The sequence below is a fragment of the Chaetura pelagica genome, unplaced genomic scaffold (assembly GCF_000747805.2).
Source record: "Chaetura pelagica isolate M959 unplaced genomic scaffold, ChaPel_1.0 scaffold182, whole genome shotgun sequence".
Taxonomy (NCBI): Eukaryota; Metazoa; Chordata; class Aves; order Apodiformes; family Apodidae; genus Chaetura; species Chaetura pelagica.
The window spans coordinates 465,176-481,345 of NW_009952442.1; the positions used below are offsets into that span (position 1 = coordinate 465,176).

Below are 16,170 nucleotides of genomic sequence, written 5' to 3' on the forward strand. Positions count from 1 at the left end.
AGCAGCTCATGGATAACCAGCAACCTGGCTAAAAGGGAGGTTTTTTTAGCTTGGTCAGGCCTGCAGCAAAGCTCTTGCTGCCACAATTTTGGAGCAGGCTGAGGGACAGGAATTGTTTGACAGGGGGAGTGGTGGCAAGAGGAGTGTCAAAGTCTGCAGGGAAGATAAGCTTGGGGACATGAGATCATCCTTAAAAGAGCTAATGGTCTTTTTTTCTTTTTTGCAAGTGTTGTTAACATTCATTGGAGATCCAAACTCCACCTTCTGTAAGTTATTGTTAATACAAGACATTTTTGATAGTTAAATGACTGGTCCACATTTAAATCTCACCAGGGACTGCTCCTGAAGTGAGTCTTACACACACCTGTTTGCCATAAACCCGAATCGGGCAAAGCACCCTCATCTTTGTTAAAAGAACTGGCAGGGTTCACACTTTGTGAAGAGTTTTCAGCTTTAAAAAAAAAGAAAAAAGCACAAGAGAAAAAATAAATCAGTCAGTGGATTAAGAATTGTTTGGGATTAAGTGGAATTACTTGCTGTTATCAAATTGTGATTGTACTTTCTCACAGTGCCAGTTTTGGTACTTTTCAGACCTCTGAACATTGGCAGGCCTCTTGAAATCCAGTTGTTTTAGTGACACTGGTGTTCCCTCTGTGAAAGCCACCTTGGGATTTGCATTCCTCCCTGTCCTTGGAGCTGCAGTCCTTGCTCAGTCTACGTCAGGCTATTTCCCAGATGATCTCCTCAGTGTGTTCACTGCCTGTTTCAGATCCCAACAGCATGTTCCAGTCCTTGGCAGTGAAGCCAGCTTGACCTTCACCACTTTGAAAAACCCTTTTCTGTAAAATCCCATAGTCTGAGATCCAAATAGATGAGAAGCTAAGGAGACAAACCAGCCAACTGACAGAAGGGCTGAAAACAGTGCTCACGAGCAGCTTAATGAACAGGCATTTTCATTCTTATATTTCTACAACTCCTTCTAGTGTTGCTTAAAATAGCTCTGGTTGTTTGGTGGCATCTGTAGAAAAGGGACTTGAGCTCTGTTGTCCAACTGGGGGAAAGTTCACAACCTGCCTCCCACGTACTCCTGGGCACGGGATCAGCGAGCTGCTGTGCCAGGCACTCAGTCCATGCTCACTGGGGTTCACAGACATATCTAGATGATGTATATAATTCTGGAAATCCAAGTTAAAATGCAGGGGCAAAGGATTGTTTCCTTTTTGCTTCAACGTTGGTTTGTTTTCTTTGTGAAAACTGTTACAGAGTGTCAATCAAAAACCTGCCGAATGGCCTCTTTATTTCTTGAAATAACGTGTTCCTCATCTGACTATTTCACAGGAATCCACTGTGGGATTTCATGGATGTTACTTTCATGCTTTTAACACACTAGCTCTGACTCCTGATGTGCTGTGACAGTCTCTTTTGTCTCCCTGGTATCCAAACTAATTATTTTTTTTTCAAACCTTTTCAAGGAAAAGAAGCATTTCTGAAATCATAGAATCCCAGACTGGTTTGAGTTGGAAGGGACCTCAAAGATCATCTAGTTCCAACCCCCTGCATGGGCAGAGACACCTCCCACTAGCCCAGGCTGCTCCAAGCCCCATCCAACCTGCCCTTCAACACTGCCAGGGATAGGGCAACCACAGCTTCTCTGGGCAACCTGGGCCAGGGTCTCACCACCCTCACACCAAAGAATTTCTTCCTCACGTCTCATCTAAATCTCCCCTCTTCCAGTTTTAATCCATTCCCCCTCATCCCATCCCTCCCTGTCCTTGTCCCAAGCCCCTCCCCAGCTTTCCTGGAGCCCCTTCAGGCACTGGAAGGTGCTCTAAGGTCTCCCTGGGGCCTTCTCCAGGCTGAACACCCCAATTCTCTCAGCCTTTCTTCAGAGCAGAGTTGCTCCAGTCCTCTGGTCATTTCTGTGGCCTTCTCTGGACTCACTCCCAGCTTTTCTTTCTGACCATCATTCTGTGCACCTTCCTTGTCTAACGCATTCCTGTCTTTTCTTTAACTTTGTGGGTTCAACACTGTTTTTACTGCCAAAGCCTCCTGTGTTTTGAGCCTGTCATCCAGCTGATGCCACCTTGGTGGTTTTCCCTTCCTTAGGCTCTGCTCACCTGGATGATTGTCTCTTCTCTTGCAGGTGTCTTCATTGTTGCAGCCAAGAGAACTCCCTTTGGGAGCTATGGGGGTTTGCTGAAGGACTTCTCAGCCACTGATCTGACAGAACATGCTGTCCGGGCTACCTTGGCTGCTGGCAAGATCTCTCCTGAGATTATTGACAGTGTCATTGTTGGCAATGTCATTCAGGTTGGTAGCATGGAAAACTGGCTGCTCTCGGGTTATGTCCATTGTCTCCTTCCGTGTGGTCCTATAGATAGTTCCCTCTGCTTTGCAGCCAAGGGATGGACATGGAAGGGGTCAGTGAAATTTCTAGTGTGATGTTTCCTCTTCATGTTGTTGGGAGCAAGGTTTAGCTTTCTCTTTTTAATACCAGAAGTAGTTTAAACTAGGACAAACTGATCTAAAAACTGTGGATTCATTGAACAGTTAGTTGCTAATTCCTGGTACATTTTTCCTGCTTTTATGACTCAAGCTGTGGAATTCAGTGATCAGTGAGTTTTCAATGAATTGTATAAATCCCTTTCTTTCTGGAGACTGACTGATTTGAGCCCTTTTCCCTTGAGTTTTCTAAATAAAATTGTTTGAGTGAATATGAGATTACTTCGAGCTGGAAGGACACATGCTTTGATTGGCAGAGGCAATTGGACAATCATCTCCTTTCCAAAGAGCTTGTGATGTAGCTGCTCTGCACAACTGCAGTTACCCACGTATCTAGATGAGAGTCTTTGTTTTAGGCAAGACAGCAAAGAGCATTTCTGGATTTGTTTTGTACTCTGACCTCCTCTTTTATTAAGGGTAGGCACTCTTGTTTTGCACTGAGTGTTTCAAGGGTGCAGAAAAAACAAATACCTAAGAAGTTTCATGATAACTGAACATCATGGAAGGATGAATATCAGATGCAGTACTGGATTTTCAGCTGAAGAAGTCTTTGATTCTTCTGTCTCCTACAGGTCCCATCTGAGCTTCTTTTATGCCACTTTTTTGGGGTATTTTAAGAACTGGTTGTGATCTGGGAAAAAAAAACATTGCTGCATCCAAAGCTCTTGGGGTGTTTTCACATAAATAGCAGCATTCTCTTAATAAAAATATGTCTTTTGGGGTTGAAATTACATTTTCTTTGCATCATACTTCCCCATCCTTGTAGTTTTTCTTTTTACAGTTGTGCATTCCTTTTTAAGTTATTTGATTACTTAAATGAGTGTATACTTAATGAGTATATACTTAATGAGTGTATACTTAAATGAGTGTATGATCACTTCAAACTCCCCTTCTTAAGGAGAAGTGGCCAGATTAATTTATTTCTTTTTTTCTGAACCTGCTTTGGCAAGTAGCCTTGTACAGTGAACTTTGTATAATACATATTAGCTGAGGACAAGATCCTTAAGTGTTCTCTTAGTGTGGAAAAGATCCATGACAAGCTTATAGCAAGGCTGTTAGAACATTGAATTCTGTATCTGTGCTCAGTAGTTGAAATGAAGAAACCTAATGGGTTTGTTTCATTTTATGTTGGAGCCTGGTTTATTAGATGAGTTCTGAAGCCAACTGCTCTATGTGCAGTACTTTGCTTTTCAAATAGAAGACTGATATAACCGTCTGGAGAAGTGGGATTTCATTGTTAGGAAAGGCCAGTGTCCAGTTAGAACATTACAATTATGGAATTTCCCTAAGTGGATATGAAGCAGCATCAGCATCTCCACATTTCCACCACTGTCTGGTTTTGGGGGACCTTCCCCTGGTGTCCTGAGCAATTTTAATTTATCTGGGAAGAGTTGCTGCTTGTCAGTCAGTTGTTCTTACCTCATCTAGTGTGTGTGTGCTGGTTTGAAAACAGGGGAAAAGGGAAAAATTCAGACTATTAAATTGTTGACTTCAGTCTCAGCAGCTGCAGTCCCATTTTTGGCCTCATTTCTGGCTCTTATGGTACACAGTTTCTTTAAAATGCATGTTGTGCATTTTGCTCATTAAAGATGGTAGGAAGGTGCTGGAACACTTTGCCCAGAGGGGCTGTTGATGCCCCATCCCTGGCAGTGTTGAAGGGCAGGTTGGATGGGGCTTGGAGCAGCCTGGGCTGGTGGGAGGTGTCCCTGCCCATGCAGAGGGGTTGGATCTGGATGATCTTCAAGGTCCCTTCCAACCTTAAGGATTCTTTGATTTGATGGTGTCTTTTTGAACTAAATCAAAATTCTGTTGAATACACAGTCTTCTATGAGTGATGCCACTAACACCCTTCTGATTTGATGGAAAGTCTCGTGCTCTCTGAAGACATGAGAGTGTAACCAACTGTGTTCTGCCTGCAGAGCGCCTCGGATGCCATTTATATTGCAAGACACGTGGGTTTACGTGTGGGAGTTCCTGTCCCAGTGCCAGCCCTCACTGTCAACAGGCTTTGTGGCTCTGGTTTCCAATCCATTGCCAGTGGATGTCAGGTACAAAGCTCTTGTGATTTATTTTTTTCTGTATCACTTGTAACATTTCTCAGACTGGTAGCATGTGAGAAGAGACGTTGAAACTTTGTGTTTGGGATGAGTCTTAACATGGATTTTTAGCTACCACTGGTGGAGAATTCCTCTTGCCCTGCAGGGTTTGTGTAAGAGTTCAGCATCCACTTTGGGGTTGATTTTAAATTAAAAGTAAGTAATTAATTAATTAAAAATTATCAGTTATTTAAAAATCATCATTTCATATAAGGAATGCAACAAGTAAGCATTAGCCAGGGAAACAGTTGCATTCTGTGATCCTTTTTGGCTGAATTGGAATTACTGGGCATCAACAGGAGGCTTCCATCTTTTGATCGTTGTTTATATTCTCACCTACGTAAGCACCAACCTGTGCATTTTAAGTGTCTTTTAACTCAAAGATTCAAACCCTCTCATGGGTTTGATCGTTTGTCATGTAACTTCTAATATAGAATAAAATCAACTTCTCTTTGAATGGGGGGGGGGGAAGTTCACCCATCTGTGAACCTGACCACACAAGCATGCAGATGCTTAATGGCTTTGTTCCTCAGCCCTGTCACATGTGTGCACCCATCTTCTCTTCCTCCCTCATGGATATAATGATTCCTTGCTGAAAGGAGGAGAAAGGAAAATGCAATGACACAGACCCCCATCTTAATAGAACCCTTCATAAATGTACACATGGCTGAGCATGAATTCCTGTGTTTGCAGTTTTATAGATGACCAGGTCTTTTTCTAAGACAGTTCTTACTGTCTTACAAAACCAGCAGACTAAATCCTAGACCTCTTTTGTTTTTTTGTTATCAGGAAATCTGCCTGAATGAGTCAGAAGTTGTCCTGTGTGGTGGAGCTGAAAACATGAGCCAGGCTCCTTACGCAGTTCGAAACATTCGGTTTGGAACCAGATTAGGAGCAGAACTCAAGGTCTAGTACTTGTATTTTATTTTGTGCATGTGTGTGAATAAGGTCATGCTTGCTGAGCACCAGAGAAGTATCAGGCCTGTAGACACTATATCCTTGCGGATGAAAATTATTGGAGATTAGATCTGGATTTAGTTGTTCAAAGCATTTCTCCAGTATTCAGGCATTACCAAAACAGTAGGTTCAGGCAATTTGGTTAAGCATGCCAGTTTTCTGACTTTTCCAATACTATTTTTGAACTCCTGTTCCACATTAAACATGTTAATGAACTTAGACACAAAGCTTAGTTCACTTGGTACATCCCATCAAAGTGGTCTATATAATAAAAACCATTTCCTGATGACAGGGGCTGTGAATGGAGGCACACACAGCTTTGGGAAAGCTAGGAGTGGGGAGTTGAACTGGTAAGGAACATGTATACCTCCAAGTTGCAAGCATCTCTTTATCTTAAAAAAAGAAACTTGAAGTTAAATCCCTTGACTTCTCCAAGCCAAGTTATTTTTGCAGTTTCTTTTGAAGTTCTGTCCTTAGTGAGTACTGTGGGAAATTGGCAGCAGGATCCATTTCTGCTCTGACAGTTGCCTTTTATTCAGTGGGTCATAACCCACATCAAAATGCTACATAGGAGATTTCAGTCTTTCAGCTCTTTGCTTTTCCTACTCTCTTTTTTCACTGTGAAGGTGAAGTCTATGGGATTCTGCCCTGAGAATCTCATGGGGCACTGACTAAGCCCAGCTTTACACAGCAACCTTCACCAAATTGCTGATAACTCCCAAAGTGTCTTACATGGAAATGATTGAATTATGCAGCTGCAGATGAGTGAGTGATTTCTCTTGGGTAACTTTACTGGTGACAGAGGTGACAAACCCTGTCTGAGCTGACTGGCCTAACCTTTATTAGCTTAAGTGAAGTTGAACATGAGTATTTTCTCACCAGAGATGTTTTACCTGCAGGAACCTTGGACTGAAGTAAAGGGATTTTACCTGAAAGTAGAGAAAGAGCCAAAGAATCAGTAGGCTGCTATGCCTTTGCACAGTTCCTTACCTTTCCTCCCTGGTAACCAGAGGGAGAGGTGTGTTTTCTCACAGGTCTCTTAAGAAGTAATTCATGCTGAAAGAATTGTAAGCTTTTTCCAAATTTCTCAGAACCACACCTGAGTGGAAAGAACCACCGTAGAACAACGTAGATTTATTAAAATAGCCCACAAGAATCTGGATGATTTTTTGCAGTGTGTTTGTTCTAATGTCAATAAAGTCTCTGTAAGCAACCTAAGTTCAGTTTACAAAGACATGTAAGTTTCCAGGAGGCTGCTGAATCATTAGAAACTGTCAATCATAAGTGTTAATGTTCCTGTGCTTGTTGATTTTCTTTTCCTAATGTTCCCTGCAGTTGGAAGACACATTGTGGGAAGGACTGACAGATACACATGTTAAGATACCTATGGCAGTAACAGCTGAAAACCTGGCTGCAAAATACAACATCACACGTGAGGACTGTGACAAATATGCCCTCAAAACACAACAGAGATGCAAAGCTGGTTAGTAAATCCAGGAATGGGAATCTTTATATGGTCCCAGTTTTAAATCTAGTCAGTTTTTTAGCATAGATTCCAAGTATTTTTAATTATTACGTAGGTTGTGTCTTGGTGTGATTTGTCTTTTGACATGCAGATGCTGGGATTCATGCTGTGGTTTGCCCTGTGGTACAAGCAGCTCATTCCTCAGGGGGTTGACTTGAAATACCCTGAGGCAGGTGGTGTGGAAATCAGCAGGTTAAGTAATAAGCCTCTTTCCACTGATTTGCATGTCCCTCACTGGGGACATTCAATTGAGGCAGCAAATGCCATTGGCTTGTCATGTGTCACCTCCTGCCTGAACAGGCTTCACGTTCATGGCTGTGCAGGTGGTGCTTTTTAACAGCTGCTCCTCTTGAAGGAAGATTTTGGGGTTTTTTCAGTGGCTCTAGTGGTCCTTTTTGTAACTTCACTCAAGAGTGTGTTACCTTCCCTGCTGATGTTCTTAGCTAATTCCTGACATTCCTGGAGGTTTTGCTGGAAACTGTGCCCCTGAAGAGGCTTTTGCATCTTTCTTGTCTTCTAGAATTTTGCCTTGATGGGTTTTTATTTCTGCTTGTTATGACCAGTTCATCTTATTTCACACTGATGAGTCCTGTGGCTAATTTGGAAAGAAAAAACACTGTAGAATTTCTTGAGAAAGTTCAGAGGTAGCAAAACAACATCAGATCTGGCAGTTTCAGTGTCTTAGTTTTCAATCCCTTAGAGATGCATTTGTGAACTGATTTGAAAGAGCTGGGAGTCTTGGTTCCATTTGGGGAGTTTGGAGCTGTTTTGGTTTTTATCTGTGAGTTCACATCAACATTGTGGACACAAAAGGTGGTATTTGGTTGCCTGAGTATTGGTGTCTAATGTCGTCTTAGCTGATGTGGCCAGATCCTCTTCTGGGCATCTTAGATACCTGCAGTGCCTTGAATTGTGGTTTAGACAGCTGTATCCCAATCTAAGGTTATGATTTGACTGTGAGATCCTGTGGCAGGAGCAGCTTGGACAGGGTTTTAATTGATATACAATATTATGTTGGTTTTATACTGGTTATCGCCAGAGAAATTGTGGCTCAGGATTTTTTTCCATGGTCCTCCCTGAATCAGATTTACAGCTTCTTGGCCCTCTGGCAAGTGACAAAGCTGTAGAATAAAGCAGAAATACAGGAGAATGTAGACAAAAAAAAAATCTAGTGATTTAAAGAAAAGAAAAAAAAATCCATTTTTTAAAGCTGAAATCTGAGACTTTCTTTGGAGGAATTTGAGAATGTATCTGTAGAGTTTTTGCCCAGTTTCTAAAAAACCAACCAAACAATAAAACACCAAAGCAAAATAAAGCATAAACAGCTCTGTCCCTGGACTCTTGGTTAAAATAGAGCAAAGGTTTTGTGCACATGAAAATGGGATTATTGGTCATGCTGTGCAATCATCTAGATATTTTGATCAGAGTCCTTTTTGTGGTTGCAGCTCAGGATGCTGGTTACTTCAACACTGAGATGGCACCAATTGAAGTGAAAACGAAGAAGGGGAAAGAAAGTATGCAAAAGGATGAGCACCCCAAGCCCCAGACCACGATGGAACAGTTGGCCAAACTCCCCTCTATCTTTAAAAAAAATGGCACAGTGACTGCTGGGAATGCTTCAGTGAGTACGTCGAAGCCTTGCCTTGGGAAAGTGTCACCTCTGAGCTCCTCCAGGTTTACTGTCGCTGTATTTATGTCACGCTGAGCCACCTTTGGCTGTCAGTGGTATCTCCTGATGAAAAAGGGTTTTAATTTTTCACTTCATTTACTGTTCCAGCCCTGAGATGGCAGAGGATCCTTCAGTCTGCTCCTGGGTCCTAAAGTTTGGTTCTGGGCTTGTCACTGTTCTTTCAGTGAGGAACTGACACTTGCTTATCAGCCTTTAATTATGCAATTGATACCTGCAGTGGCTACGCAGAATTAGCTGTCCTATTTTGGAACACCTCTGCTACAAAGACAGGCTGAGAGAGTTGGGGTGTTCAGCCTGGAGAAGAGAAGGCTCCAGGAAGACCTTAGAGCAGCTTCCAGTGCCTGAAGGGGCCCCAGGAAAGCTGGGGAGGGGCTTGGGACAAGGACAGGGAGTGAGAGTATAAGGAGGGATGGTTTTAAACTGGAAGAGGTGAGATTTAGGTGAGACATGAGGAAGAAATTCTTTGGTGCGAGGGTGGAGAGATCCTGGAACACTTTGCCCAGGGAGGTTGTGGATGGTCCCCTCTTGGAGGTCTTCAAGATCAGGTTGGATGGGGCTTGGAGCAACCTGGGCTGGTGGGAGGTGTCCCTGCCCATGCAGGGGAGTTGGAACTAGATGATCTTTAAGGTCTTTTCCAACCCAAACCAATCTGAGATTACATGATTCTGTTTTTCTTTTGGAGGGTAACAATTTCTGAACATTTGCTTTGTAGATCAAGTGTTCTGTTAGTGGCCATGCTTCTGCTGCTGGTTATCTTTATTCCACAATTTCTATCCTTTGTAGTCCAAACCACATTATGTCCTTACCCAGGGTGAACTGGGAGCTTAGCAGCAATGTCATTATGGGCTCTTCCTCTTACAGCCATTGTCTCTATCAATTGATGAATGTTCTTTGGGCTGGAATGACCACTGTGATCACAGAATCTGAATTCCTGCCTGAAATAGATCACAGCCACAGTAAAATATCTTTTCTAATTAATATTATCTAATATTAATAGTGTCCTTGCAGGTCTACAGAATGTTTCCAGTGCAAGGGAGTGGCAAAAAATGTGGCTTAATTTGCTAAAACATTGGAATTAATTAAACTTCTAAATTTAAGTCATCCACAAACTAGTGAAAGATTGTGGTTTGTTGTTTGGGTTAAACACTAATACAACTGTTGGTTAAATGTTAATAATTGTGTCTTGGACTCAACGAGTTTTTTCTGAGGGGCATATTTAGTTTGAAATGTTGCAGGTTTTTTTGGTTTGTTTGTCTTTACTAAGAAAGCTTTTCTCTCTTAATGCAAGGGGGTGTGTGATGGAGCTGGTGCAGTCATCATTGCCAGTGAATCAGCACTTAAAAAGCACAGTCTGACTCCTCTGGCAAGGATAGTGGCCTATCATTCATCTGGCTGTGACCCTTCCATAATGGGCATTGGTAAGTTGTAATAAAACACATTACTTTATAGCTACTGAGAGTGGCTGTTCCACTGCATCCATCTTAGGCAGAGGGACGGACTGACTCCTCACTTTGGCTGAGAGGGTGTGTGTGCATTAGCACTGAAGTAGAGTCCCCCAGGAACTTTTTTCCCTCCCTTTTATAGTGAGTTTTAAAACCAGTTTTCTCCTGAAGTTCACTTTCATTCCCTGTAAGCTTTAAATCCCAGAATTAAGTGCCTGACTCTGAGTTGTCTTCTTCACCTGCTGAAGGAGGGTTGGGTCCATGTGCTCCTTTCAGGAGTTACTCAGCTAAGATTGGCTTCCAGGATACACATCCATTCAGGTGAAGTTGTAGCAAACCACCTGCTTCTCTTTTTTTGGTAGTCCCACATTTGGTGCTTCCTAATCAAGGAGCTGTTAACACAAACCAACCCTCAAAGCCAATCCTGAAACCTCAGGATTTTTTCCTTCTGTTTAGTTTGTGGACAGCATTGTATCATAGAATGGTTTGGGTTGGAAGGGACCTTAAAGATCGTCCAGTTCCAACCCTCCTGCATGGGCAGAGACACCTCCCACTATATCATGTTGCTCCAAGCCCCATCCAACCTGATCTTGGAAGACCTCCAAGGAGGGGGGCATCCACAACCTCCCTGGGCAACCTGTTCCAGCATCTCTCAGGAAAGAACTTTTTCCTAATGTCCAACCAATGTATCCCAGCATGGCTTTTCCTGTCTGCCCTTCTGTTCAGAGAGGTCATTGCTGACTGGTTCCATGTGTCAGTAGGAATGCAAATGAGGCATTGTCAGATTTCCTTTCTTGAGCAGACTCTCTGAGGAACATGACCTTCAAAGCAAATGTGGAGGGAGGGTTTCTTTCTGAAGACTTCATGCTCTCTTTGTGCTTTCTAAACTAGCCCATTCTTTCTAGGTCAGGCAACTCTCTTTTTAACTTGTTTAAAAGCCTCATAAATCATGTGGAGAAACAGTTAGTATCCTAACTCCTTAACACCACAGCTTGTCCCCAGCAACTGAAAAGGACCAGATGAGATTCATGGACATGACAGCAACAGATCTGAGGACAGGAGTGCAGACTGAGCAACTGCCCTTTCACATACTCATAGTGACAGGGAGTCCAGCCTCCCCATGTCTAGTAAGTGAATTCATCATTTAAAAAAGAGAGGGAGGGGACAATGTCTGCTTGGCTGCAGTTAATGGTCTTTGTCCATCTGAGACCCTCCCATTACTGTCACTCATCACGGGCACATTAAAATCCTTCCATAATGAGATGCATTTAGAGTCTAGTATGAAGCTGCCTGAGGTTTTCTAACAATCTGTTGAGCTTTGAACTGGGCCCTTTCTCCATTTTTAAGTTTTTCTCATCTTTGAGCCATGACTTGCCAACACCATTTTTTGGTAAATGTTAATGTTTTAGGGTTGGGGGTTTTTTTTGCCTAATTCTCAGCTACCATCTAACATCTCGATATCTTTGTCCTGCAAGCAGGTATCTAGTTAGCCCTTTGAGTGTCCCCTTAGGTAGCTGTGCTTTTGAGATTCATCTCCCCTGGTAGATTACACCAGGTTGTAGGTGTCAGCTTTCTTCCAGAGAGCAATTTTCTTGCCCAACTCTATGATTTTCTCAAAAAATAATCTTGCTGGGACCTGGATCCAAGGGAATAATTTATTGTTAGCTTTCCTGACTAGATAGTTCTCAGGTAAATTACATTAAGAAAACCAGAACTAAAAGCATGACCAGCAAACTCCAGACCAGCCTACCTTTTTCATACACCTGAAGGCTGCAAGTTATGAGGGAGGAATAAGCTGAACCAAGAGTAGTGGGAAGGAGAATTCCTCAAAACTGTTGTGAAGTTGTTACATTTGGCTGGGGTCAATCAGTTCTCCTGACTTGGAAGCTATGTCTGTGTTTTACTGTGCAGCAGTAGGGACACTCCTCACTTCTCCTGGCAGTGTCCTGAGAAGGCTGCAAATAATTCTGATAATTAGTTCTCTTTCTACCTAAGAAAGCATGTCAGTGGCATATCCAGAATTTACCGGCAGCATGGAGGCTCATGGAAGAGGATACAAAGAGGCTTTACAAAGTTATTCTGTGTGTAACATTTTTCTAAGCTATTAGTTTTAGTTATTTAACTAACTGTGCATATGATTTCCATGTAGGCCCTGTACCTGCAATTACTGAGGTTCTGAAGAAAGCAGGCCTGACCCTGAAGGACATGGATTTGGTAGAGGTAAAGAATTTGAACATGAACAATGAGGTTGCTCCTGATCTTTTTAGCAGAAATATTCCACCTAGGTGTTTCCTCATGCCTGCTCACCTGCCTGACCTCAATCCATCTACTTTCTACCACACAGCTGCACAGTCATGATCAAAATCTCAAGCATGTGGAAATTGCTAATGGCATTATAGCATTCCATGGAAAAAAGTATCCTCCTGTGGCACGAGGTTTTACTCTGTTGGCTGGACTGTTCATGTTTTGAGTTAGTCCCACTTCTCCATTTGTGAGCAAGGCCATTTCTTGTCACAGTAGCAGGCTCTTCATGAATGCATTACATCAGAATACACCACTCCCTTTATTCAATAAAATATACCACATACTTGCCTTGTATCACATGTGCCAGGAGGATTTGAATTTGTTGGCCTGACAATTTGTAGGTTGTCTATGCTTCTCCAAACACAGTGTTTAATATTTTTCACCCTAAAAATGACCTGGAGAAGCAGCACACCTCACTTAATCCTGTGTGCACACATGGAGCTCGTGTGGAAAATCTGGTGTGATGGTTTGTGTGTTTGTTCCTCTGGTGCTCTAGGTGAACGAGGCCTTTGCCCCTCAGTATCTCTCTGTCGAAAAAGTCTTGGGCCTTGACCCTGAAAAAACCAATGTCAACGGAGGTGCCATTGCTATAGGTCATCCCTTGGGTGCTTCAGGATCAAGGATCACAGCTCATCTGGTCCATGAATTAAGGTAATGAGTGCAGTGCTGAGATCACCTGCAAGAGGTGGTTAGCATGCATACTGTGTGACTGAAATCTTCCAGTCTGCTGCCTGGAAACTCTGCACACTGAAGTTTCTTACCTTTGTGCTGTAGCCCAGGTCCTGCAGCTTGCCTCTTATTCCCTTCTGTTGTCGTTACAGGATTTTTTTCCATCCCCTAGATCTGATCCAAGCCCACAGTGGGCAGTGGGAAGGTTTTCTTTATGGAAATGGCCTTTGAGCAAAGTCTGTGCTTTTCTTAGCCAGGCCCATGTCAAAGGCTTTGTCATTACCTCTTTGTCCTTTAGTCCATTTTCAGAAATTTGAACTCTCTTGCCTTGCTTGACAAACTAAGCACTATTTTCATCTGAATTTTCTTCTTCCCCCCCCACCTCAGGGCAGAAATCACTGTATTTGTTTTCATTGTACTTGCAACACTGTGTTAGTGTTCAACCATAAAGCTTCACTTAATTTGCACCTTGCAGAGAACTGTTCCTTGGAATGTGGCTGTAGAAAGCTCAGCTTTTAAAAACCACCTTGGCCACAAGATGATATTTTCCTTATCCTGTTTTTATAATATGTTGAAACCACAAGTATCCTATCGGGTCATTCCTTGCCATTTTGTATTCTTGAGAACAACATAACAAACCATCTTTTAGATGGCAGAACACTCAGACCTGCAACTCCTTATTTTTCTACAGAGATATTTCAACATCAGTCGAGGCTTTGTGAGGTTTTTCTAGGAAAAAGAACAACATGCACATTCCAAACCATCATCTTTAGTAGTCCCTACAGGATAGCTAGTTCCCTGTCATAAATCAAGATAACAGCTACTTTGGTTTTGTAAATATATATAGAATTTTTACTGTTGTTTTTTTCATGTACAGGAGACGTGGTGGGAAATACGCAGTTGGGTCAGCTTGCATTGGAGGTGGACAGGGCATTGCTCTTATCATTGAGAACACAGCCTGAGAAGTTCTGGAAACCTGCCTGAATTAACAATTCCCTGAGAAACTTCTGCCTTTTGTGACAATAAAGCATCACTACATTTTGTGCCATTCCTGCAAGGTAAAGGAATAGCTGAGAAGTCTTGAATTCTGAACAAAAAAGATTCATCAATGTCTTTCTGACTGAAGGGAGTGTAACATCAATATCATTTCACACTAATGAAGTATTTTCTAAAAGCCTCTTTCAATCAAAGTTAATGTATTTCTGTAGGCAAAATTCTTTTCATTTCCTGAGCAAATTGCCTGTCAAACTTGCACCAAACCTGCCTTAAAATAGCAGGCAGAGCAGCTATTTGAGCAAGTATTACTTACACTTATTGCTGCTGCTGTCTGGCACATGTGCCTCTTATCATCAGGAAAAGTGGAAATTGAATTGGAGACCTTCTGAAGTCTATACTGATTGTAGGTTGATGGCTATAACCTGTACCCTGCTGTTTTGCAAGGGAAGAGAAAATGAGCAAAAGCTGAAATTGCCTCTGTGCCTCTCAAAAGAACAATAAATGTAACAGGAAAAAATAAAAAAAAAGGGCTTGGTGTTTGTTTGTTTCTTTCTTTTGAAAGGAAATCACTGGGAGAATTGTTACTTGTGGTAAGTCAGAGTTTGGTTTTGGAAAGACTGTTTCTCCTGGCTAAGGAATAACTGGTGTTCATTAGGTTGTTTCTAGAGAATTGAAGCCTTCCAAGGACGGAGTAGTTGAGTCTGACTGTGTTGCTGCTGGGTGACTCCATGTGTCCAGCAACTCCTTTCTTAACTTGCAGAGTGAGTCACAGAATGGTTTGGGTTGGAAGAGAAACAGTTGGAGTATCCTGATCACCATTCCTGGAGGTTTTTTTATGAATCCATTGTCTTTAATGACTTTAGAAATATGTAATACTGTTTATATGGATTAAAAACAAACCAGCTGCCTTAAGGCTGCGAACCAGATGTTCATCTAACACTGTATCAGTTGTCCCATTTCTACTGTGTTAGTAAGTTACTGAGGTTTCACTGTTCAAGATACAGTTGCCATGTACATTTTATGAAGCAGGATGTTTTCTCTTCTCTCTTCTTAGTTCCTTTCATAACAACCAATAATTTAATTCCTTCTTCCTTTTGACTGTGGATAATCTTATATTCAAACAACTGGCTGCAGTTTTTCCCAAGATCTTGTCCCTGTGTAGTAGCATTTGTTTCAGAGCTCACTTAGGTACATGAAAGAATAATCCCCTTCATGCACTTGATTTTGCACAAAATATTGTATTTCTCCCTTTTATCATGCATTTTTGGGATCTGTGTGTCATTCTGGCTGTGCCATTTAAATTTCATCATCCTGAATCATTATTTTCTGCAAAATGCATGATGTCCACCTCATTTTCCAGATAGTTTATGAACTTGTTATCAGCTGATTGTACATCCTGCTAGTACCTTTTCTTGTTGCTTATTATCACATCATTTCATTTGTATCCTGGTCATTTCCTGTTAGAACCGCTGATGCAGCTCTTTGTCACACTAAAGTGAACCATTGAAATCCTTTCCCTTTTTCTTAGGATTTAATCATAGAATGGTCTGAGTTGGAATAGACCTTCAAGATTATCTAGTTCCAACCCCCTGCATGGGGAGGGACACCTCCCACCAGCCCAGGCTGCTCCAAGCCCCATCCAACCTGCCCTTCAACACTGCCAGGGATGGGGCAGCCACAGCTTCCCTGGGCAACCTGGGCCAGGCTCTCACCACCCTCACACCAAAGAATTTGCTCCTCATGTCTCACCTCAATCTCCCCTCTTCCAATTTTAATCCATTCCCCCTCATCCCATCCCTCCCTGCCCTTGTCCCAAGTCCCTCCCCAGCTTTGCTGGAGCCCCTTCAGGAATTGGAAGATGCTTCAAGGTCTCCCTGGAGCCTTCTCTTCTCCAGACTGAACAGTGTGGAGGGAATATGCTGCATTTCTCTTCTGTAGTTCCTGATTTCCTTGTAAACCTGGTGTGTCGTTTATCCAAAATTGCAAAAG

The 16,170-nt window shown here is 42.3% G+C and overlaps 1 protein-coding gene across 1 annotated transcript; it reads left to right on the top strand.

Moving 5' to 3' along the window:
• The first annotated feature begins 2,121 nt into the window (after positions 1–2,121).
• Positions 2,122–14,240, top strand: ACAA2 (acetyl-CoA acyltransferase 2). The gene is made up of 9 exons (XM_010008502.1): positions 2,122–2,310; positions 4,422–4,550; positions 5,388–5,504; positions 6,891–7,038; positions 8,526–8,701; positions 10,059–10,188; positions 12,362–12,432; positions 13,013–13,167; positions 14,063–14,240. The coding sequence occupies exons 1-9, from the start codon at positions 2,122–2,124 to the stop codon at positions 14,145–14,147; spliced, it is 1,200 nt and encodes a 399-aa protein (XP_010006804.1). The 3' UTR covers positions 14,148–14,240.
• Positions 14,241–16,170: the final 1,930 nt, after the last annotated feature.